This window comes from Vipera berus (assembly GCF_964194415.1).
Source record: "Vipera berus genome assembly, chromosome: 1".
NCBI classification, from domain to species: domain Eukaryota; kingdom Metazoa; phylum Chordata; class Lepidosauria; order Squamata; family Viperidae; genus Vipera; species Vipera berus.
Window position 1 is genome coordinate 9,272,424 of NC_138202.1, and position 25,387 is coordinate 9,297,810.

At 46.5% G+C, this 25,387-nt stretch overlaps 2 protein-coding genes across 2 annotated transcripts in view; one reads left to right on the forward strand and one right to left on the reverse strand.

Moving 5' to 3' along the window:
• Positions 1 to 23,589, forward strand: part of STK11 (serine/threonine kinase 11) — a 126,572-nt gene extending 102,983 nt beyond the window's left edge. Inside the window, exon 10 of the mRNA XM_081321195.1 lies at positions 23,580 to 23,589. The gene's annotated coding sequence lies outside the window, so the exon portion shown is untranslated. The remainder of the gene's footprint in view (positions 1 to 23,579) is intronic.
• Positions 1,354 to 25,339, reverse strand: CBARP (CACN subunit beta associated regulatory protein; the record flags this gene model as incomplete). Its single annotated transcript, XM_081321044.1, has 9 exons — positions 1,354 to 2,464; positions 7,044 to 7,224; positions 9,333 to 9,534; positions 10,447 to 10,587; positions 15,669 to 15,846; positions 17,654 to 17,819; positions 19,259 to 19,320; positions 21,207 to 21,352; positions 25,292 to 25,339. 9 exons carry the CDS (start codon positions 25,337 to 25,339, stop codon positions 1,354 to 1,356), a joined length of 2,235 nt encoding a protein of 744 aa, XP_081177170.1.
• Between the last annotated feature and the right edge of the window lie 48 nt (positions 25,340 to 25,387).

Here is a 25,387-nt window from a genome sequence, read left to right on the forward strand (position 1 = left end):
CCTCTGTGTCTTTTTCAACCAAACTGATCCATCGCCCCAAAATGCGATCCGGTCCTTTTTTGCATCAAAGCAGCAAGAAAACCCCCAAAGCAAGCGATAGCCCTGGACCAAAACAGGATGATTGGAAAATGCAGAGTGAACCATGGAAAGGGGGAATATGAAAAATATATATATATGGAACCACGGGGGGAGTGGGGGGTGGAATCCCCCAAGGAACAGCTGGAAAAGTGTGAAACAGGAGCCTTCAAAACTGGTAAAAAGGTCTAGGTGGGTGGGAGGGAATGGAAAGAGGGGAAGAGAGAAAGAGAAGGAGAGAGAGAATTGTGCTATTCATCCTTCAAGCAGCGTGCTTTGTTTCGGGGTCCCCTACCAGCCCCCACACACGTCCCCCACCCACCCAGGAATAGGCAGATTCCACCACTCGGAGAAAATGTAAACTCTTCCACGCATCACACCACACAAAAAGACCTCGGTGGAGAAACATCTGTCTGTCCGTCCGTGGGCTGAGAGAGGGGATTCTGCCCCACCTGGAAGGCCCAGCTGACCCCTCCCTCCGCAAAGACCCTTGAGCAAAGATGGCTTTGCTGACGGGAGGGGGGGGAGGAGGACAGGTTATTGCTTGTAAAAAACCAGAGAGAGAGTAAGAGAGAGGGGGAGAGAGAGAGAGAGCTGTGCAAGAACAGTGGAAGGCGCTGAAATTATCTGCTACAACCAGCTCTTAAGAGTGTGAGGTATGTCAGGCCTCCGGTAGATTTGGGGGCTGTTTTCTCTTATTATTATTATTATTAATTATTATTATTTATCCTCGAGAACGAGCCCCTGAAAACATAAAACTTCCTGGCTGTGCAAGAGATACGCCGACTTTGGCAAAACCTGCTTCAAAATGGGGGAGAGATTCGGTGGGCTCTCCCCCGTCCCTGCCCCTGGATCTAACCAGAAGGAAGAGAAGGCCCATTCGGCTCCGGTGGACGCCCTGCGCTCTTCAGATGAATCTGAGATGTGCTCCCCCCACCACCACCACCTTCTGGGCCCCTGCTGGAAAGGCATGGATGGATCCAGCCAAAGGTTCCCCAGGTCCTCGGGGGGGGGCTCCGTCTTCTGGCCAGCGAGACAGGGATCTTCGCTGGCCACCTCTTCAGTCCTGGACCTTCTCAACCCTCAAGGGGACCTCCAGGTGGGGCTGCCTGCTACACAGCAGAAGGCTGTCAGAGCAGGAGGGCGTTCCTCGACCTCGCTCCACGCCCTCGGGCCCCTGGAGCGCCCTGCCTGCCAGCTGGCTGGCAGGCCCTGCATGACATCCCCCAGCCCTGGGGCGAGACAGAGAAAGGGTCATCCGGGTGCATCCCCTTGCCACTACTCGGGGCTGTGCTCAGGGGAAGCCCGGGCGGCCACCACCACCACACACTCTAGACTCTCTCGTGGTTTTTTCAAGTGGGTGAAAAACATGTCCTCCAGCCCCCCCGCGATCTTGTCCAGAAGTTCCGTGCCCAGCCTTGGGCACTGACCGCCTTCGAGGCAGTCCCTGCTGTACAGGTCGGATCCCGTTTTGGCCTCCTCCGGTGGTTCTTCCTCAATCACCTGGATCTTGTCCCCTGTTTCTGCGGCGGGGGAGGCCACTTCCTCATCCCCGGAGCTGACAATGCGAGGCAGGGTGCTGTGGTAGCGCCCTTCCAGGGGGTAGTTAACGCTGTCGCCCCGACGCAAGGGGGTCCGGTGCCTCTCCAGGGCTGTAGGGTAGCGAACGCCGGGGTCGCTGTACTGCTTGGTACGCTGCCACTGCTTCCTCAAATGGGTCCGGGAGCGGTGTTTGGCCCGCAGGGGAGATTCGTCGAATTGGGGGTCGTGGCGGACAAAGGCATTGAAAAGGGCATCTGTTTTTTCGTCGATGCTGTAGTCCCGGCGAGAGAAGGATTCTCGTGTGGGGAACATCTGCCCGTACGGTGCCCAGAGCAATGGACTGGAAGGGAGGAGACCTCCAATGGCGCCAGCTGCTTCCTCCTCTTCCTCCTCCTCCTCCTCTTCTTCTGGCTTTTGTCCCTCAAAGCTCTCAAAGATGGTGGCCTTGCGTCCAGCGCTGGTGAAGCAGAAACGTTTCTCTGAGGCCGTCTGGTCTTCTCCTACTCGTCCGCTGGGGGCCTCAATGGAGGCGTAGCCGCTATCCATCTGCAAGAGTTTACGGGTCCCGACTTCCAACTCAATGCTATCCTGCTTGGGTTTCGCCAAGGACCTGTCCTCTCCAGCTTCAGCCTCATCGGCCAAGGAGGAGGAGAAACTTGGTAGCCCACCACTCGAAGAAACGCTGTCCCCACCATCGCTAGGCGCCGAGTCCTGGTCATTGCCCTTCTCTGAGGAAACACACTTTTCCAGCGATGCCCGTAGGCTCCAGATGTCATGATAAAGGGGGGTGGGCTGCTGTTCCGATGGCTCAGGTAGGGTGGGGCTGGGTGGTTCGGAAGACTCTAACCTACAGCAGAAACAAAAAAAAATACACTTTGCCTTTAACAACGACACGGTCCTTCTTTCTTTGCACACAGAAGACTGTTCTGTTCCAGCCTACAACCGGCCCTGTTTGTGTGTCAGCGACAACCCCTTTTTCCTTTTTACAGTCAATAGGCTGGAAAAACCCAACCCAAATTTATTTACAGTTCAAACAAAAAAGCAACAGAATATTTCCTTCAATAAATGAATCAAAATATCAGACAAGAGTCAACAAACAAGAGTTAAACAGAAGTATCAAGAACAGACCAGGATTCCCTTAGAATGTCTCCAAACGGTTGCCTTCAGCATCCAGTCCCAAGGCATGGCTTCTCACTGCCTTCTCCTCCTCTCACTGAGTTGCCTCATTGATTTTCTCTGCTCTGCTGGATTCCCTTCTGCTTCTAGTGTCTCTAAACAGATTCAGCTGTGACTCTTCTGAGTCCGACACCTCGTACTCACACAGCTGAGCCTCATGAGGAACATGACTGGAAAGGCCAGGCTGACACCAAAGGCTCTCCAAACCCCTCCTCCTCCTCCTCTTCCTCAGATTCATCGGACTCAGCTGCTGGGAGCACAGGCTGACACTGAATCACAACAAACACGGAATCAGGACAGGTGTGTCAGACCTGCCCCAAGATGGTCCTTCAGGCAAGGAACACCTATGACTCCTTTCATGTTGAAAGGTATATTTTACTAAAAGCTAAGTGGAACACAGTAAGTCCTCCTGCCAAAGTTCCCTGGTTAACTTTCTCCCATCCAGTTCCTCCTCTTTACTGGTCCCTCTTTGTCCAATTGCATTTGAATCAATTGTTTTGGGAACAATCTCTTCAATGGCGGGCTAGTTGGTGAGCCACTGCATTCCATTTCCAGGGCTTTGACCTTGAGGTGGTATCTCAGGAAGTTATGATTAGTTGTTTGCCTTCTCCCCTCTTGTCCAGCTCCCTCCCCCCATAATTCACGGCAGGCTGGCAGATAGTGAATGCGAAGCTCGAGCGTATGAGGGCAGTTCTGACACAGCGTTTCTTTAAGATGAGTGGACTTCCAACTCCCAGAATTCCCCAACCAGCATTGCTGGCTGGGGAATTCTGGGAGTTGAAGTCCACCAGTCTTAAAGTGGTCAATTTCGAGAAACATTGAACAAGAGAAGGCAAAGTGATTCTTGGCGCATCCTTTCAGTCAGGAGTGTCAAACTGCCGGCCCGCAGGCCAGATACGTCATACCAAAACCGCATCCACCCCAGCTCCGGCAATGGGGGAAAAGTCGCAATACGTCATGACACGTCACATGACGTGGCGAGTTTGACACCCCTGCTCTAAGTCAATGACCACACATTGCTTCTTCCTAAGAATTACTTGAAAATTATTCCAATCCCAGAAGATTCATCCATGAAACAATCTATGAAACAACCAAATCTAGTCTATGGAAATTCTCAGTCATCCAGATCATGGTTGTCCCGAAGGTGCTTTTTTCAGGAGGCAACTGGACTTTCTTTTTTCTCTTTGAAGACGTTTTGCTTCTCATCCAAGAAGCTTCTTCAGCTCTGACTGGATAGTGGAGGAAATGGAAAGATTTATACTCCTTGCAGACAGCTGGCCATTTGCCTTCTTTTAGAGGGTCCTTGACGCCACTTGGAGGTTTATCTGTGTCCCCAAAAGTCACCTGAGTGGTGCAAATGGGTCCTATCAGTAAGCTCAACAACGGTCTAAAAGAAGGCAAATGGCCAGCTGTCTGCAAGGAACATAAATCCTTCCCCACCATCCAGTCAGAGCTGAAGAAGCTTCTTAGACGAGAAGCGAAACGTCTTCAAAGAAAAACAAGAAAGTCCAGTTGCCTCCTGAAAAAAGCACCTTCAGGACAACCAAATCTTAGTGGATTTCTGCTCCTAGGAATCTATGTCTACATCAGTTCTCAGTGTTTGTGCGTCTTTTTCAGGTTGAGGCCTGTGCCTGCTCTTCAAGGCGAGGCCGCCAGGACCAGTGAGATCCAAAGGCAAGATGGTGGTTGCAGCAGTGCTAGCGAAGCCCCGCCCACCCCCTCAATCCTCCTCACCCCTCAGGCGTGGCAAATAGTTAGATGCTGATCCAAGGGAATTGGATCAATCAATCAGAATAGAGCTGGAAGGGACCTCGAAGGTCTTCTAGTCCACAGTTGGGATGAGAAGTGGTGGTTAAGTGAGCCATGCCCGATTTTATGCCATTTTTGGCCACTGTTGTTAATCAAATCTTCCTTGGCACCCAAGTGGTAAAAGAGGGAGTAAAGAAGCAAATAGCTTCAGTTGTTAAGTGAATCACACGGTCATTAAGCAAATCTGGCTTCCCTCATTTGACTTTGCATGCTGGAAGACAGCTGGGAAGGTCACGAATGGCCATCAGGAGACGCCCGGGATGATGCAACCTTGGTAACTTTAGTTGTCAAATGCCCGAATTTTGATCACACATGACTGTGGGGGACGCAATGTCAGTTGCAGGTGCAAGGACTGGCTATAAGTCGGTTTTTTCAGTCCCCTTGTAACTCTGAACGGTCACTGAAGGAATGGTTGTAAATAACAACAACAACAATAATAATAATAAAGATGGAAGGGACCTTGGAGGTCATCTAGCCCAACCCCCTGCTCAGGCAGGAAACCTATACCATTTCAGACAAATGGCAGTCCAGTCTCTTCTTAAAAACTTCCAGTGTTGTAGCATTCACCGCTGTTCCACTGGTTAATTGTTCTAACTGTCAGGAAGTTTCTCCTTAGTTCTAGGTTGCGTCTCTCCTTGATTAGTTTCCATCCGTTGCTTCTTGTCCTGCCTTCAGGCGCTTTGGAGAATAGCTTGACTCCCTCTTCTTTGGGGCAGCCCCTGAGATATTGGAAGACTGCTATCCTGTCCCCCCTCATCCTTCTCTTCATTAAACTACACATACCCAATTCCAGCAACCGTTCCCTACGTGTTTTAGCCTCCAGTCCCCTGATCATCTTTGTTGATCTTCTCTGCACTCTTTCCAGAGTCTCAACATCTTTTTTACGTCGTGGTGACCAAAACTGGATGCCGTATTCCAAGCGTGGCCTTATCAAGGCCTTGTAAAGTGGTATTAACACTTCACATGACCTTGATTCTATCCCTGGAGGACTACTTGTACTTCCTGTGGTAGCTGCAAAGATACATCATGAGCTTCTGGAAAGCCTTCGGTGCACCACATTGGGTGATCGGAAAGACCATAGCAGATAGCCTGATCCTGTCAGTCTCTTCTCCCATTTTCATGTTCTTCTGGAGGACCAACTGTCTTCCAGAGACAGACTGATTCGGCCTCCCTTTTGAACCAAGAAAGCAGGGTGGGAAGCAGATAATTGCCTCCAAATCTATTTTTAAATTACAAGGTGTTGTTGTTTTTTAAAGACTACATTAGCAAGGAAGAGGCAAAGCATTATTCAGGTTCTTATCCAATAAAACCATCTGGACATTGAAATCACAGCTCCCCAGGTGTAGCACCACAGCTGAGGGAAAGAACCTCTGCGGTATGTAACCGATTTGATCCCGGCATTTTCAGTTATTAAAAAAAAAAGGAAAAAGAAAAATTAGGCAACAGTGATGGGAAACAAAAGTCATTTGGTGAAGATTTGAAAGAACGGCTGCTGAAGAGAGTCTGGTTTAAAATAGCTTCCTCCCATTTAAGCCCATCTATTATTTAGGACAATGAGGGCCGAAATATGGTTTGATGTTTAAAAAAAAAGGACCTCAGCAAAATCAACATGGACGGTGAAGGAAAAATTCCTGCTATCAGCAATTAAAAACTCCCTGACTGGAGCTGGTAGGCAGCCATTTTGTAATGGCCCCTCTCAACCCCACCCCCAACAAGCCAAGGCAGGTAGCCAAGGACCCCGACCTGCCCTTCAGCTTTTATTCTTTAATTTGAAAATTCCCAAGGCTGAATTCCACAAGAGTATCACCTTCTCCAAGAGGAGGTGCAGGCGGTCCTCGACTTACGACCATTCGTTTAGCGACCGTTCCAAGTTACAACGGCACTGGGGAAAAAGTGACTTACAACCAGTCCTTGCACTTATAACCGTTACGGCACCACCACCACCCCCGCATGTGATCGGGCGCTCGGTAGCCGGCATTTATTTATTTAATTTATCAAATTCACCGGCCCTCCATCTTGCCACGCGGTCAATGTATTTACAACGGTTGCGGTGTCCTGGGGTTACGTGATCGCCCGTTTGCAACCTTCCCAGCCAGTTTCTGACAAGCCAACTCAATGAGGAAGGCCAGATTCGCTTAACGACCGGGTGATTCGCTTAACAGCGGCAGTGATTCACTTAGCAACCGTGCAAAAATGGCCGCAAAACTGGGCACAGCTGCATTTAAACAACAGTTGCTTTATTTTATTTTATTTATTGTTACATTTATACAGCTCACTTAGCCACAGAAATTCTATCCCCCAGTTGTGGTTACGTCTGTTCTGATTTTGTTTTTCCCACTCCAGAGCTGCCAAAGGCTTCTCAATCCTGCTCTTAATTCTCTGGGGTCTCCATCCACTCCACCCCACCCCCACCCCCTTCCCACTTATCTACTGAAAAATACCTGCCGAGAGATAATGTTGGACTGGCCGGAGCAGGCAGGAATGGTCCAGCCACGGGCCGGAAAACCACGTCGTCCGTCCGGGCGATATACTGGATAATGTCTGTCTGGTGAGGATCGCGATCCTGGTCCATGCTTTCACTTGCGGCTCGCTGCCGCTGGAACTGGTGGCGTTTGGGGGACCCTGAATGAAGAGACGGGCGCTGAAGTGTACGTAGGAGTGCTGATTTCTGAAACTTGTCTTGGCATTTTTTTTGGGAGGGGGGGGGAAAAGAGGTGGGAAAATCTGTCCCCTACCTATGAAAATCCCTATACACAGCCATGGAGTTTTTATTGATAAAAGGAGAATAGTTGCCTTTTGAGGTTGAAATGAGGAGGTCCTTGGTGCTCTCTGTGCGTGGTTGGATTTATGCAGATGTTGCATGACCAACTAGGTAACATCCATCAGTGCTGAATCAGAGCTGAAGAAGCTTCTTGGATGAGAAGTGAAATGACGTCCAAGAAAAACAAGAAAGTCCATTTGTGTGGCGAACAAAAAGCACCTTTGGGATATCATCAGCGCTAGTAAGAGCAAACCCCACTCCCTTCTAGTACTGATGATATTAACTAGTTGGGTCATGAAATGTCTGCAAGAAAACAACCAAGCTCAGAGAGCAACCAGGGACCCCACAGTTCTCCTCCTCCTTCTCCACTCTGCAAAACCCATTCTCTTCTAGCACTGACGATGTTACCTAGTTGGGTCATGAAATGTCTGCAAGAAAACAACGCAGCTCAAAGAGCAACCAGGGACACCCCTCCCCCAAGTGTTTATTCCTTCAATTCAAGCACTGAATTCAGTGAGTCAATTTGTCCTTGCAGTGCAAGATGCTCCTGTTCCACATTTCAGTTTAGGGACCAGCAATCTTTTGGAGAGCATTAAAGGTAGTCCTCAACTTACAAGTGTTTGTTTAGTGACCACTAGAAATTACAACAGTAATGAAAAAAGTGACTTATGAGCATTTTTCACACTGACGACCGTTGCATCACCCCACGGTCTCATGATCAAAATTCGGATGCTTGGCAACTGGCTCGTACTTATGACGGCTCCCGGGGTCATGTGATCTCCTATTGTGACCTTCTGACAAGCAAAGTCAATGGGGAAGTCGGATTCCCTTAAAAGCTGTGTTACTAACTTAACAACTAGAGTGATCCTCTTCACAAGTGGGGCAAGAAAAGTGATAAAATGGGGCAAACCCTCTTAACAATTGTCTTGCTCAGCAACAAAAATTTTGGGTTCCAAAATTTTGGATGATGATGATGATGATGATATTGTTATTGTTGCTGTTATTATTATATTAATAATAATAATAATAATAAGTTGGAAGGGACCTTGGAGGTCATCTAGTCCAACCCCCTGCTCAGGCAGGAAACCTTATACCATTTCAGGCAAATGGCTGTCCAGTCTCTTCTTAAAAACCTCCAGTGTTGGAGCATTCACCACCTCTGGAGGCAGGTTGTTCCACTGGTTAATTGTTCTAACTGTCAGGAAGTTTCTCCTTAGTTCCAGGTTGCTTCTCTCCTATTGTTGTTGTTATTGTTGCTATTATTATTATTATTATTATTATTATTATTATTATTATTATTATTATTATTATTATTATTATTATTATTGTGTGGGGATATAATGGGAAATATCACACAATATCACACGACTGAGAAGAGGCAGGATCTTTCTCTGCTTTTTAGGAAATTCTTTCTCTACTTTGAAGTCTTGCCATGCTGGTTCATAGTTGGAAAGATGAGGTTGGACCTGGTGCTCCGAAGAAGTCTCTCTTGCAGCAGCAAGATGGATGGAGTCCTTCCTAGAAGACTTGAAGGACCAGTAAGGACAGATCATCCAGGAGGAATGTCTAAGTCAGTGGGTCCCCAAATTTTTGGATGCCAGGAACCGGTTTCGTGGAAGGTGGTTTTTCCATGGACTGGAGTGTGTGTGGTTTCGCACATTGCCTGGATCCTGCATGTTGCGAAGATGGGACTTAGCTCGCTTCCGCGGCCTGGTTCCTAACGGGCCACGGATTGCCTGTCCATGGTCTGAGGATTGGGGACCCCTGTTTTAGATCAATGTTTCTCAACCTTGGCCACTTGAAGATGTGTGGACTTCAACTCCCAGAATTCCCCAGTCAGCAAAGTTGAAGTCCACACATCTTCAAGTGACCAAGGTTGAGAAACACGGCATTAGATCTTAGGACTCTGACTTGCAGACTTAGGGAAGGCCAGCAACCGCCTCCCCACAAACCCAGCAGAGACACCCACCTCTTGTATCCAGACTGGAGGCCCGCTGGCTGGTTTCCAGTTTCCACTTCTTGATCCTGAAATAGGGGCTCGCTCCTTCCAGGCTAGCGTGACGGCGCAGGCGGGTCAGGAAATGAAGGACGGTGCCCTGGGCAGGTGCTGAGGTGGGGTCCTGTGGAGGAGCTGTGGTGGCTCCTTTAGTGGCCTTGGCTGCACTGCCAGACTGTGTGAATGGAGAACAGGAAAGGGTTAATCGTGGCCCAGTGCCGTGCACATGCCAATAACGGCAGTCCTCAGCGTACGACCACAGTTAGAACCAACATTTCTGTCGCTAACCAAGGCAGTTGTTAAGAGAGTTGCACCCAATTTTACGAACATTTCTTGCCCTGGTTGCTCAGCGAATGTCAACATCCAGCTCAAGAATCCAAATAAAACTCCATTCCGTTCATTCCGTTTCTGAAAAGCTTACTGTTTATTGAATACCCTTCACGGTTATGTCGAAGCAAAACTAACTCTGAGGTTCCAACCCCAATTCCTAGACTAAAACAATCATTTTCCCAGCCAAGTCCCCAACGTCTTATGTACTCCAGATCAACAAGTTCACTTTGTTATGGGAACCGTCTGCTTCAAATCCACACCTGTTCTGGTGTCCTTGACAAGGCTTCAGGCTCTCGTGGCTTTCGGCTGAATCGAAGAAGTTTCCTTTCTCCATCTAACCCACTTGGAAAGTAACAACTTCCCCCCAATCTAAAGGCAGGTTGAAACGCAGAGGCACATAGCTGCCAAAGTTTCATCCTTGACAGTGAATCACTGCAGTTGTTCAGTTATTAACACGGTTGTTAAGTGAATCTCACTTCCCACTGATTTTGCTTGTTAGAAGGTCGCAAAAAAGTGATCGCATGACCCTGGGACACAGCAACCGTCCTAAATACATGCCAGTTGCCAAAGGTCTAAATTTTGATCATGTGACCATGGGGACACTAAAACAGTCGTTGAGTGTGCAAAACGGTCATGTCACTTTTTTTTCAGTGCTGTTGTAACTTCATGGGTCACTAAATGAATCGTTATAAGTCAAGGACTACCTGTATGCACAATTTATACAGCCCGCTTTTTGCACTCTAATGGGTTCACCTACCGCAACTCCCTCGCCCGAGTCGGAGGAAACAGAGGAAGCAGCTTCAACACTGGAGTTAAAAGTGTCCCCTGGTAGTGTTGAACTCGAACACAGACCCCCATGGCCAGTCAACGCTGTCTTGGGCAGGGGGCTTCCAGTTGGCTGTTGAGAAGGAGAAAGAGGAGGATGAGGAAGCAGAAGACAAGTACAACCCAGTAACCCGGCTTTTTGGCCGTTTGCTGGGCAAAGTGTCTGCTATCTTAACTCTCTGTTGGAAACACAATAAACTTATATTAATTATTTTCTTACATAAAGCTCCTAGTGGCCGCCATTACATATACAAGCAGTCCTCCACTTACAACATTTCATTTAGTGACCGTTCAAAGTTACAACAGCACTGAAAAAAGGGACTTATGGCTTTTTTTTCACACTGACAACCGTTGCAGCGTCCCCGTGGTCATTTGATTAAAATTCGAATGCTTGGCAACTGACTCCTATTGATGACGGTCGCCCTTTTGAGACCTTTCCACAAGCAAAGTCAGCTCCGGATGGCGCCTGATCTCCGCTCCTTCCGGCGCAATCTTAAAACCCATCTTTTTGAACAAGCTGGCCTGGCCTGATGGGATGGGGTTGGATTTTATAAATTGGTTTTAACTTTTAATCTGTATTAATTTATTACGGGCATTGTTGTTTAATTACTTTTTAATAATTTTTAATTTTTGTATCTTGTTTTTATTATGTATTGCCCTGTTCACCGCCCTGAGTCCTTCGGGAGAAGGGCGGTATACAAATTAAAATAATAATAATAATAATAACTGTGACAAAAAAGATCATAAAATGGGGCAAAATTCATTTACAATGCCTTGGGAAGGCCGCACTTGGAATACGGCATCCAATTTTGTTAACCACGATGTAAAAAAGATGTTGAGATGCTAGAAAGAGGGCAGAGAAGAGCAACAAAGATGATCAGGGGTCTGGAGGCTAAAACATATGAATAACGATTGGTGGAATCGGGTATGTGTAGTTTAATGAAGAGAAGGACGAGGGGAGACATGATAGCAGTCTTCCAATATCTCAGGGGCTGCCCCAAAGAAGAGGGAGTCAAGCTATTCTGCAAAGCACCTGAAGGCAGGACAAGAAGCAACGGATGGAAACTAACCAAAGAGAGAATCAACCTGGAACTAAGGGGAAATTTCCTGACTGTTAGAAAATTAACCAGTAAAACAACCTGCCTCCAGAAGGTGTGAATGCTCCAACACTGGAAGTCTTTGAGAAGAGACTGGACAGCCATTTGCCTGAAATGGTATAGGGTTTCCTGCCTGAGCAGGGGGTTGATGATCTCCAAAGTACCTTCCAAGTTTATTATTATTATTATTATTATTATTATTATTAGTAGTAGTAGTAGTAGTAGTAGTAGTAGTAGTAGTATTGTTTCACTTAGCAACAAAAAATTTTGCGCTTCATTGTAGTCATAAGTCGAGAACTACCTGTACATATATGGCCATCTTCTTTCCAAGAACTAAGATATGCAGAAGATCTAGAGAAGTTTCCTACAGAATCAAAAAATATCTACCTATAATAATTTACTATAGAGTGACTTTGGGTAGTGAGATGGGCAGGATATAAATTTTTATTTATTATTATTATTATTATTATTATTATTATTATTATTATTATTATTATTATTATTATTATTGATATCTAAAGGACATATTGCAGCCCACTTCCCCTGGTTTGTAAGATTCTAATCTACGGGTTTCTATGAAACTCAGAAAGTAGATTTCTTCCCTTTAAGAGACATCAGTAACTGCTGAAATGAGAATTTTAGGTGTTCTGTCTCAATTTGAATACATTTCCAATATTCACGGTTGGCTGCTGTGAAAGGTTTCAGACGACATGAAAAATGGGATTCAAACTTTTATGGGAAATTTAGATATTCCATTAACTATTTTGTAACAGCTTTCCTAACCCGACCTAACCCCCGATCTATCAGAATTATAATATCAGTAATAGCCAGTCAACGTGTCCTACCTAGCTGACTGGAGACCGTGGGGACTTGGGATGCCGCCACAACTGAAGGGCACCAGATAGAAAAATAGATGGTTCAGAGAGAGAGAGAGAGAATCCTCCTGTCTAAATTTATTTACTTATATACAAATTAAAGATTGATCCATCTCTCATCCAATTCTCTCTCATTTCTCATCCATCATTGTTTCTCTCTCTTTATCATATCATTATCTCTCTATTGATCATTATTTATCGTTTCACTCTGTTATCACTGTTGATCATTTTATCATCTATCATTATCTATCTTTCTATTGATCATTATCATCTATCATCTATCATTTATCTATCATCTATCATTTATCTATCTATTATCTATCATTTATCTATTATCTATTATATATCTATTTTCTGTCTACCATCTATCTGTGTTTATCTATTATCTATCCATTATCTATCTATCTATCTATCTATCTATCTATCTATCTATCTATCTATCTGTCTATCATCTATCATCTATCATCTATCTATCATCTATCTACCATCTATCTGTGTTTATCTATCTATCTATCTATCTATCTATCTATCTATCTGTCTATCATCTATCATCTATCATCTATCATCTATCATCTATCTATCATCTATCTACCATCTATCTGTGTTTATCTATCTATCTATCTATCTATCTATCTATCTATCTATCTATCTATCTATCTATCTATCTATCTATCTATCTATCTATCTATCTATCTGTCTATCATCTATCATCTATCATCTATCATCTATCTATCATCTATCTACCATCTATCTGTGTTTATCTATCTATCTATCTATCTATCTATCTATCTATCTATCTATCTATCTATCTATCTATCATCTATCTATCTATCTATCTATCTATAATCTATTGTCTCTACTGATACTATCATTACTGATGTCTATGGAGATTCTCAATTCTAGGTTACAGTTATGGTTATTCCAAAAGGCAACTGTTCATTTTTTTCTTTGAAAACATTTTGTTTCTCATCCAAGAAGCTTCATTAGAACTGAAAAAGCTTCTTGGATGAGAAGTGAAACTTTTTCAAGGAAAAAAACAACCAAGAAAACCCAGTTGCCTTTCGGGAAAAAGCACCTTTGGAGAACATCTATCATTATCAATGGTCGATCATTATCTATATACGTTTGTATATATCTATGTGTGTATAATTATCTTTCTCACTCTCTCTATCACTCTATTATTATCTGCATCATCTCTCTATCTGCCTACCTACCATTATCTCTTTATCTCTCTGCCTATCTAGCGCCTCTCTGCCTGCCTATCTACATATCTACCAATCGGTCTAATTTATCAATATAGCATGCAGCTCTCTGGGCCAGGGGTCCCCAACCCCCAGTCCGTGGATCAGTACCGGGCCATGGCATGCCAGCAACCGGTCCGCACAAACTGTTGTGATTCAGGGTCAGCCTGTGGGTTCGGCAGTTGGGTCGGACGACTCAGAGGAGGAGGGGGGTGTTGAAGAGCTTGCTGAGGGGGTTGGAGAGCTTGCTGATGAGAGCCCTCAGCCAGGCCCCTCCCACCTGGTCACGACGGAGACCCAGCTGTGTGAGCCTGACAGCATGGATGAAGATGACCCACAGCTGGCCCTGTTCAAGGACGCCCGACGCAGGAGGCAGTCAATCAGGAGTAAACAGAAGAAGGCAATGGGGCACCTCGGAAGGAGGCAGAGAGAAGCCACGCCCTGAACTGTATAAAAGGGGAATGCGTGGGAGGGCTGGTTTGCTGAAGGCAACCGCTTGAATAGCTCCTGTTTCATGCTTCGTGTCTTGTTTGCTTTTGTATCCATAAATTTGGTAGGCTTAGTTCCAGCCTCTTGCCTTCTTGTAAAAGGGGTTGTCCCTGCCTTTTCTGCAGGGCCGGTAGCAGGCTGGTACAGAACACAAACAAGCAAAGCCCCATCCATGAGATGCAGGCGGCACACAAAACCATGCACCCTCCGGTCTGTGGAAAAATCTCTGTCCACAGAACCAGTCCCTGGTGCCCAAAAGGTTGAGGGTGGGGGTGGGGAAGGAAACTGTTGACATTATTACTCCTTTCTGTAAGATGCCTTGGAAAGCTTTGGCACTTAAAGGTGTCTACAAAATGTTTTACATAAATTAAATAACTAATTGAAAATGGAGCTGTCAAATTCTGAATTTTGGAAGTACAAATGGTATGTTTAGTCGAGTTAATGAAAGACCAAACAGCTCGGTTGGTGCAACCCACTTATTTTGATTAGTGTTAACCTTGGCTACCTTTACTGTGGCTTCACTTAAGTCTGCAAATTGAGGCCCTTTGGTATGTTTCATTGTGTAACCCCAGAAAACAGACTAATCCACTAACCAAGTTATGTTGGTTGTGTGAAGACAAACTCATTTGTTGATTTATTCAAATTTGGAAAACGAATTTATATATTTTTTTAAAACACCGGAATAGAACAATGTTTTCTCAGCCTTGGTCCCTGGAAGATGGGTGGACTTCAACTCCCAGAATCTCCTGGCTGGAGGATTCTGGGAGCTGAAGTCCACACCTCTTCCAGAGACCAAGACTGAGAAACACTGGAATAGAATGATCTAGAACAGGGATGTCAAACTCAATTTCATTGAGGGCCGCTTCAGCATTGCGGTTGCCCTCAGGGGGCCGGGTGGGTGTGGCCAGGGTGGGCGTGGCCTACTGGGTGGGCGTGGCTAAAGTGCATATGGTCTACTGGGTGGGCGTGGTCAGCTCTACCTCGTTCGCATCAAGGGTGCCTATGGGGGCCTGGGCAGGAGTGGGACAGATCTGGGGGTCTCTGGCAGAAGGAGGGTCTCTGGGCCAGGGCCAAGGCAGTGGGGGCCATTCCCTCCCTGTTTCCAGGATGGATTCGCGGGCCACATGAAACCACTTCGCGGGCCGCATCTGGCCCCTGGGCCTTGTGTTTGACATGTCTGATCTAGAACACCCTTGGAGGGACTTTCTCCTATTGATTCCCCCCAGCCCGATTCGGTTCCACCCCCATACCCTGAAGCAGGGGTAGGCAACCTTGGCTCTTTTATGATTTGTGGACTTCAACTCCCAGAATTCCTGAGCCAGCCATGCTGAGGGGAAAGGGAGAGGTTTCCAAGCTGAGCCATGCTGGCTCAGGAATTCTGGGAGTTGAAGTCCACGAGTCATAAAAGAGCCAAGGTTGCCTACCCCTGCCCTGGAGGAATAAGGGACTCACTTGGAAGATGGCAAGGCTCGGCTTGACCGGTGGGAGGCGTGGAGTCATCATCATGCTGTTCTCGTTGGATTCGCACTCGTGGATGGTGATGATTTTGAGGGCAGCCGAGGGTGGCAGGGGCAGATGGCTGAGGCGGGCATTCTTCAAATGGTGGAAATCACCCTCAGTCAGAGTGTACCTACCAGGAAAAGCAGAAAAAGCCACAATGAAGCAGGAAGCACAAAGTCATCTTAACACATCCCACATTTTACTTCTAGAGAAAAGGAAGTGTACAGGGAGTCCTCGACTTACGACCACAACTGAGCCTCAAATTTCCACTGCTAAGACAGTTAAGCGAGTTTTGCCCCGATTTACCACCTTTGTTGCCACAGTTTGCTAAGCGAATTGCTGAAGTTGTTAAAGTCAGTCAAGTGGTCGTTAAGCGAATCTGGCTTTCCCCGTTGACTTTGCTTGTCGGAAGCCATCCAGGAAGGTTACACATGGTGATCACGTGACCTCGGGACAGGGCAACTGTCATAAATACACACCAGTGGCCAAGCCCCTGTGTTTTGATCATGTGACCCTGGGGAATGTTGCAACGGTTGTTAAGTGTGAAACATGGTCATCTCACTTTTTCAGTGGGTTGCAACTACAGTCCCGGTCCCTCTTTCGACACAGAAGCTCATTGGCAGATTTGGGGCCAGTCCCTCCCGCTCACTCCAAGAGCCAATCAGCTGAAATTGAGAAGGTGCTGGACCAGGCGTGGGGAGATTCTAGTTCTAGTCGCTCCTTAGACACAGAAGCTCTTTGGCTGACTTTAGCCCCATCTCTCCCTCTCAGTTCAACAGCCAATCAGATGTAGATCAGGGAGACCCGGGTTCTAGTCTGCCCTGAGCCATAGAAACCCTCACCTAGTTCTCCCAGCTCAACCTTACAGGGCCCTTTGTTCTTGTGAGAATAAGGGGAAAGGACATTATCTGGAAGTTTTGAAGAAGAACTGGGATATAAACCTATTGTTGCTATTATTACTACTTACCACTATACAGTACTACTACTAATAACAATGCTATTTCTCAAAAGGGGAGACTTTTTCAGACTAAGCAAAAAGAGAGCTGAATACCTCTCCCCAGCCTACTTCCTCAGTGAAAGACCACAACCGTCCTACGTTGCATCACATAGTATCAAGATAATGAGAAGTGCTAGTACTGCTTGTAATTTTTTTGGTAAAATCACACTTGGAATACTGCGTCCAGTTTTGGTCACCACAATGCAAAAAAAATGTTGAAACTCTAGAAAGAGGGCAGAGAAGAGCAACAAGCATGATTAGGGGGCTGGAAGCTAAAATATATAAATAACGGTTGCCGGAATTGGGAATGTCTAGTTTAATGAAGAGAAGGACAAGGGGAGACGTGATAGCAGTCTTCCAGTATCTCAGGGGCTTCCCCAAAGAAGAGGGAGTCAAGCTATTCTCCAAAGCACCTGAAGGCAGGACAAGAAGCAGTGGATGGAAACTAACCAAAGAGAGAATCAACCTGGAACTAAGGAGAAACTTCCTGACAGTTGGAACAATTAACCAGTGGAACAACCTGCCTCCAGAAGCGGTGAATGCTCCAACACTGGAAGTTTTTAAGAAAAGACTGGACAACCATTTGTCTGAAATGGTATAGGGTTTCTTGCCTGAGCAGGGGGTTGGAATAGAACAGGGGTCCCCAACCCCTGGCCTGTGGACTAGTATTGGGCCATGGCATGCCAGCAACTGGTCCACACAAACAAGCAAAACCCCATCCGCAAGATGCAGGCATCACACAAAACCACGCACCCTCCGGTCTGCGGAAAAACCTCTCTCTACGGAACCTGTCCCTGGTGCCCAAAAGGTTGGGAACCTCTGGACTAGAAGACCTCTAATTCTTTTATTCTAATATTCAGCTCCCTCTCCTGCCTTCCAGATGTGGAACCTCCAATTCCCAGCCCAGCCTACCAGTTCCTGATCAAACCTCAAAACTCACCTCCTTCCTTTCTCCTGCGTTTTCTTGCTCTGCTCAAAAAGGGCAGCTTCATTAAAAGATACCCGCCGCCCCGTGGCACTCCCAGAAGACAGGAACCGTTCACTCTCCGCATCTCGGTAGCTGGAGCTGGACATGCACTCGGGGTCATCCACTTTAATGGTGATGTCTAAGGGGGGGGGCGAAGGAAAAGAGAGTGGAGGGATGAAATACAGGTCATCTTTTTCTTACAACCCCAATTGAGCCCAAAATTCCCACTGCTAAGTGGGACAATTGTGAAGTGAATTTTGCCCCATTTTATGACCTTTCTTGCCACAGTGACTCACTGCAGTTAAATTAGTAACGTGGGTTGTTAAGTGAATCTGGATTCCCCCACTGACTTCGCTTGTCAGAAGGTCCCAAAAGGGGATTACATGACACTCCCCCCCCCCTGGGGACAATGCAACTGTCATAAATACGAGTCAGTTGTCAAGCATCTGAATTTTGATCACATGACCACAAGGATGCCAGTTGTAAGTGTGAAACACGGTCACGAGTCCCTTTTTCCAGTGCTGCTGTTGCTTTGAACTGTCACTAAATGAAGGGTTAGTAAGGCCGAGGGCGGCCTTTATACAGGTAGTTCTCAAGTTAATAATAATAATAAAGTTGGAAGGGACCTTGGAGGTCATCTAGTCCAACCTCCTGCTCAGGCAGGAAACCCTATACCAGAGGTAGGCAACCTTGGCTCTTTTATGACTCGTGGACTTCAACTCCCAGAATACCTGAGTCAGCTATGCTGAGGGGGAAGGGAGAGGTTTCCAAGCTGAGCCATGCTGGCTCAGGAATTCTGGGAGTTGAAGTCCACAAGTCATAAAAGAGCCAAGGTTGCCTACCCCTGCCTATACCATTTCAGACAAATGGGTGTCCAGTCTCTTCTTAAAAACTTCCAGTGTTGGAGCATTCACCACTTCTGTAGGCAAGTTATTCCACTTATGCCTGGTTGCTTAGCAACCATTTGAAGGTACAACTGGCCTATTTGTATGACAATTCAAAGTTCCCAAGATTGGTGGGGGGGCTTCTTCTAGTCACATGACTAAACTTCAGTTGCTTGGCAACCAGGCTGCATTTTTTTTTTGGCTCTTTGCAGTGTCCCCTGGTCATGAGATCACCTTTTACAATGCTTTTACTGAAAAATCAACATTTACTCCCAGTTTTGGGCAAAACCGCGTCCATAGCGAATCATGGGTTCATTTAACAATGATGTTACCCTCTTTAGGACTGCTGCTGCTGCAAAAAAAAAGGTCATAAAATCAGGCCCATCGCACAACCGACTGATTTTATGACCATCACAACTTATGATTGTGAGGGGCAGACTCCATTGCGGTTGTAATTCGAGGACTATCTGTATATCCCCGAAAAACTGTTTTAATTCCCAGATTCATCAGTTTAACAATAAGGAATGCCTCTGATAGAATTTGAACTGATGTTGTGGCTTGCTGGCACTCTGTAGGACACAAAAGAGAACATTAGTCTCAAACTTCCTAACTTCCTTTTCTTACTCTTTGGCCAAGAGTGATTTAAATCAGATTCCTGCACTTGAACAAAGAGGGTTGGTTTTAATGCCCTCACCTTGTGCCGGCTGTGAGTCATCCAGATAGGTTGTGTTTGTTTTTTCTGGGTCATCGCTGGCTCTGGAAATAGGAAAAAAGTTGATATATGTAGATATTAGAAACGCATGCACAAATCCGTCCCTCTTTGAACAGCTCAAGAGAAGCATCGAAATACAGGCTGTCCTCGGCTTACGACCGCAACTGAGCCCCAAATTTATTTTGCTAAGTGAGACACTTGTTAAGTAAGTTTTGCCCCATTTTACGACCTTTCGTGCCACAGTTGTTAACTGAATCCCTGTATTTGTCAAGCCAGTAACATGGTTGTTAAATGAATCTGGTTTCCCCAATGGCTTTGCATGTCAGAAGGTTGCAAAAGGGGATCACATGATCCAGGGACGCTGCAACGGTCACAAACATGAATCAGTTGCCAAGCGTCTGAATTTTGATCGCGGTCATAAGTCACTTTGCCAGTGCTGTTGTAACTTGGAACGGTCACCAAGTGGATTGTTCTAAGTTGAGGACTACCTGTAGCAAACACCATGGTCATTAAGTGAATCCATTGTTTATTATGGAGTGTTTTTTCCCCCCAGTAACTAGAAGTAAACACTGGTTTCTGGCAAAAATTTGATAAATTGCAGTCATGTGACCATGAGATGCTGCAGACAGGTATGAATGAGGGCCGGTTGCTAAGCACTCAAAGTGTGGTCATGTGACTGTGGCTGTCAGAGCTTCAAATCCAGGTTGTGAGTAACTTTTTCAGGAACTGAAAAGTGATAAATCAAGGACTATCTGTATTTAGCACTACCCCTTTCATTTTTTCCCCTTCAACCTGAGTGGGAGGGGCTGGCTGAGGAATTCTGGGAGTTGAAGTCCACAAGTCATAAAAGGGCCACGTTTGAAGACCCCTGGGCTAGAACCTGGGTCTCTCCCCTCCTCGTCCAGCCCCTTCCCCACTAGACCTGATTGGCTCTTGAGCAGAGAGGGAGGGGACTGACCTAAAGTCAGCCAATGAACTGCTGTGGCTGAGTGGGGGAGTCAAACCCTGGTCTCCTCCTTCCTAGTGCCACCCCTTCCCCACTGATTGGCTCTTGGGATGAAAGGGAGGGACTGGCCCGCATTCAGCCAATGAGCTTCTGTGGCTGAGAACCCAAGTCTCCCTACTCTTATGCCAGACCTTCTCCACTAGTCCATCCTGGGAAGCCCTTAATTATGGGTTTCCTTGGAGAACTAAGAGAATGTTGTTGTTGTTGTTGTTGTTAGCTGCGAAGTCGTGTCCGACCCATCGCGACCCTATGGACAACATTCCTCCAGGCCTTCCTGTCCTCTACCATCTTCTGGAGTCCATTTAAGCTCGCGCCTACTGCTTCAGTGACTCCATCCAGCCACCTCATTCTCTGTCGTCCCTTTCTTCTCTTGCCCTCAATCTTTCCCAGCATTAGGCTCTTCTCCAGTGAGTCCTTCCTTCTCATTAGGTGGCCAAAGTATTTGAGTTTCACCTTCAGGATCTGGCCTTCTAAAGAGCAGTCAGGATTGATCTCCTCTAGGACTGACCGGTTTGATCGCCTTGCAGTCCAAGGGACTCGCAGGAGTCTTCTCCAGCACCACAGTTCAAAGGCCTCAATTCTTTGGCGCTCAGCCTTTCTTATGGTCCAACTTTCACTGCCATACATTGCAACTGGGAAGACCATAGCCTTGACTATTCGCACTTTTGTTGGCAGGGTGATAGAGTTAATTTATCATGAGAGCCAGTTTTGTGTAATGGATGACGGTGCTGGGCTTAGAAACCAGAAGAGCTGAGTTCTAATCCTCCCCTAGGCATAGAGGTTGGTTGGGTGACTTCAGGCCAATTTCTCTCTCTTAACCCAACCCACTTCACAGGGCTGTGTTTGTGGGTAAACTGTGCTGCACTTGAATGGCTCCTGAGCTGAGAGGGACAATGAAACGTTCCTGAGAGGGAACGTTCATACCTGGCGTGCCTTCGGTCTGTTTTGCAGCAGCGCCGGCAGACGATCAGGATGCCGAGCAGCAGCACCAAGGTGCCCCCGATAAAGATAGAAAGAAGCACCAGAAGTAACACATAACCGTCCTGGGGGCTCACTTCGCCCGGCACCGTCTGGGAGAAATGGGGAGGTGAAGGGGATGGTGGGGAATGGGGGACAAGAAAAAGAGGAGAAATAAATCCATGGTTTGTTTGTTTTACTTCTCTTTGCAAAAATCATAAGGTTTGTCAGAAGCGGATTGCCTTTTGAAGCAGCTGGAAGGCTTGCAAAAGATTTGTAAGGTTCTGCAACATATAGGAGTCCTCGACTTACGACCACAATTGAGCCCAACATTTCTGTTGCTAAGCAAGACATTTGTTGAGTGAATTTTGCCCCGTTTCACGATCTTTCTTTCCACAGCGAGTCAGTACAATTCTTAAGTTAGTAACACAATTAAGTGAATCCAGCTTTCCCATTGACTTTGCTCGTCAGAAGGTCGCAAAAGGGGATCACGTGAACCCCGGGACACCGCGACCGTCATAAATATGAATCAGTGGCCAAGCTGAATCGAATGTCAGTCTGAATTTTGATCACATGACCACGGGGATGCTGCGGTGCTTGTAAGTATGAAAAACAGTCATAAGTCACTTCTTTCAGTGCTCTTGTAACTTTGAATGGTCACTAAATGAGGCGTCGTAAGTCAGGGACTACCTGTACAGAAAAAAAAACTTCAGTAACTAAAAAATTGGAGAATTTTAAGGGAGATATATGTTTCTCAAGCAATGTCGGAGAAACCAATCAAGTTGCTTCAATTGTAAACACAAAATCAAACATCCAAGCACAGTAGCAGTCAAACTTAAATTACTCAAATGTTTGGGACAAAAGACACAGGAATGATAGTGCTGTGATGCCCTCTCTGAAGATTGCTAGAGGCATTCCTCTGTCCTCCTCCTCTGTCTCCTGAATGGAGTAAGCATTGAGTTTCGACCTACAATGGCTAGATTCCGACAACAAAATAAGCTTGGATTGCAGATGTTTAATGAAACATGAAATCATGGTCACCAGTCTCAGGATGCCCCAAAGGGGCCAGAAAACCTCCAAGCGTGAAGTCCCATTTTTCATTCTTGCTCAAATTAAACTTTGTTGAAGGGATGGTAAGAACCACTAATAGCCCAGATCAAATAGAATATACAATAAAAGAATTGGAAGGGACCTTGGAGGTCTCCAATCCAACACTCCCTGCTCAACCCTATACCATTTCAGACAAATGATTGTCCAATCTGTTCTTAAAAAGCCTCCAGGGGTGGAGCACCCACAACTTCTAGAGGCAAGTCGTTCCACTGGTTAATTGTTCTCACTGTCAGGAAATTTCTCCTTAGTTCTAGGTTGCTTCTCTCCTTGTTTCCATCTATTGCAGGGGGGTCAAACTCGCAACATCAGGTGTCGCGACTTTTTTTGCCATTGCTGGCAATGGGGTGGGTGCGTTTTCGGTATGATGCAATTGGCCTGCGGGCCGGCAGTTTGACACCCCTGATCTATTGCTTCTTGTTCTGCGCTCAGTTGTTTTGGAGAATAGGTTGACTCTCTCTCTCTCTCTCTCTCTCTCTCTCTCTCTCTCTCTCTCTCTCTCTCTGTGTGTGTGTGTGTGTGACTGCTCCTCAAATACTGGAACACCGCTATATCATCCCTAAATGTCATGTCATGCCTAAAATGGAAAATGTGTGAGTTCAAACACCTTCAAATTGCTAAAACACTGTTTTAGGTTATATGATGTTTGGAACAGAGTCATCCTTTGTTCCATCTCCACCCAAACAAGCATTATTTCCCTCCTTAATTTTGGGTTCATCAGACAAAATCCAAAGGGAAGAGCCTTTTCTAATCCGGAAATATTGGAAATCGAAATACTTTGATCCCACCCTTCCCAGGCTCCAATGCCCAAACTCTTGATTCTGCTAGCCAGGTTTCCAAAGTCCCCAGCAGAAGCCAAGTCAAATACCTAGCCATCAAAGGCTATGGTAAAGTATTCCCCCATGTGAGAATCTTCTGTTCAAGCTTGGCAATCAACTAGTCCTCAGCAGGTGCAGGAATATTGAACTACCTAAGACTTGTCTTCAAACTTGGCCCTTTTATGACTTGTGAACTTCAACTCCCAGAATTCCTCAGCCAGCGATGCTGAGGGCCAAGTTTGAAGACCCCTCTCCTTGACTTACAAGTTCATTTAGTGATTGTTCCAAGTTTTACAACGGCACTGAAAAAAGCGACTTGCGTCCATTTTTCAACACTTATGACTGTTGCAGCAACCCCAGGGTCACGTGATCGAAACTCCAATGCTTGCCAACTGACTCATGTTTATGATTGCAGTGTTCCGGATGTCATGTGATCCCCTTTTGCGACCTTCTGACAAGCCAAGTCCACGGGGAAGCCAGGATCACTTAACAACCCATTTAAGAACTGCAGTGATTCACTTAACAACTGTGGCGAGAAAAGTCGTAAAACGGGGCGAAACTCACTGAACACACGCGTCTCCTTTCACATAAATTTTGGGCTCAGTTGCGGTCGTTAAGTTGAGGACCACCTGTAAACCCTCGGTGAAGTCTATTAAAAGTTATCACAAGACCGGAGAGACAAAATTCTGTTCCTCCCCACTGGATGAGTTAAGAATGGCGGTTGCCAAGATATAAGAGAGTTTTTCTGTGTTGGAAAAATGATAACCCTCTCCGTGGGAGGGGAAACAGCTGACAGCGGAGTCCGTAGGCAGCTGCCTTGTAACCAGGTTAGGTTCTCTGGCCTGGCTACTCGTCAGCTGCCATGTTGGCTAAGCATTTGGGATCCCGAGACATTCTGACGCGTCCTTTATTTTGGCAGGGCAGGGTGAAACCAGCCCCTAACCATGATCCTTTTTGAAATGGGGAAGATTGTCAGAGGTGGGGGCCAAGATTTTCACTGTGCAAAGCAAGTTCTCTGACCATTCAGGTTTTCCCCACGGAGAAGGGGAAAACTTCTGCTGTACAATTTGGGCATTTGTGGGTGGGTGGGGGAATGGGTCTGTCCTCTCCTAAACAGCTGAGCAAGCTTCTTCAGCCTGGCACTCAGACAGCTGACTCTAAGCCCTGCATCCCCCCTTCTTGCGCTCCAATCTTCTGAATCCAGAATCCTGACTTAAGCCCACTATTGGGGTCCTTGGTGCTCTCTGAGCCTGGCTGTTTTCTTGTAGACATTTCATGACCCAACTAGGTAACGTCATCAATGCTAGAAGAGAATGGGATTTGCAGAGTAGTGGAGGAAGAGGAGGATTGTGGGGTCCTTGTTGTTCCCTGAACTTGGTTGTTTCCTTGCAGACATTTCATGACCCTAATAGGTAACCTCATCCGTGCTCGGAGGACATCGCTCCATGCTCAGAGAGCACCAAGGACCCCACAGTTCAGCCCTGAGCTACAAATATTCTCATCTATTGGTACTTAAGCTAACTCTGGGTCCACAGAGCTGAACCCCCTCAGGGTCTTTTATATTTAGGCAATTGAAAACGTCTCCAATCTGGCCTGCCCGGAGGTACTGGATCACAGATACCATTATTTTCCAGTGCTCCCCTGAAACCCAAATGTTATACAAGGCCAGGCGATCTAGCACCTTCCAGAAGTTTTCAACTCCCTTCAACCTCCTCCAGGATGGCCAAGAACGAAGTCCAACTAGAGACGAGCCGCAGAGAGGAAAGGAAAAAAACAACACTCGGTGCACGCTCAGAGGAGCTGCGATTTTGTTTGAATGAAAGCATTTCCCTGCATCTGTCACAGTGGGGAGGGTGAGGAGACCAACACGTGTCTAGGTAATAAGACCTCCAACCTACAGGAGCATGCATTCAGACAAGCACGTGCACACAGGAGTTGGGGGGGGAAAAAACACCACATGCTGCCCAAACTTGCTAATAGGGATCTCTCATCTCCCAAGTTCCAAAAAAAGAAAAGAAGCAATAGGGGAAGGGGACGGGGGGGGGGGGGAGAAGGAGAGAGAGCATGCCTTCCCCCCCACACACAAAGGAAGCCATTCCCACCGAGGCCCGGCCTCTGCACACTCACCGTCACACCTTCAGTTGTATTTGTCCATGAAGTAAACGCATCGCTCATTGTCTGTGGCCAGAGTAGACGGTCTCTTCCAAGCTGGGCATACAAATC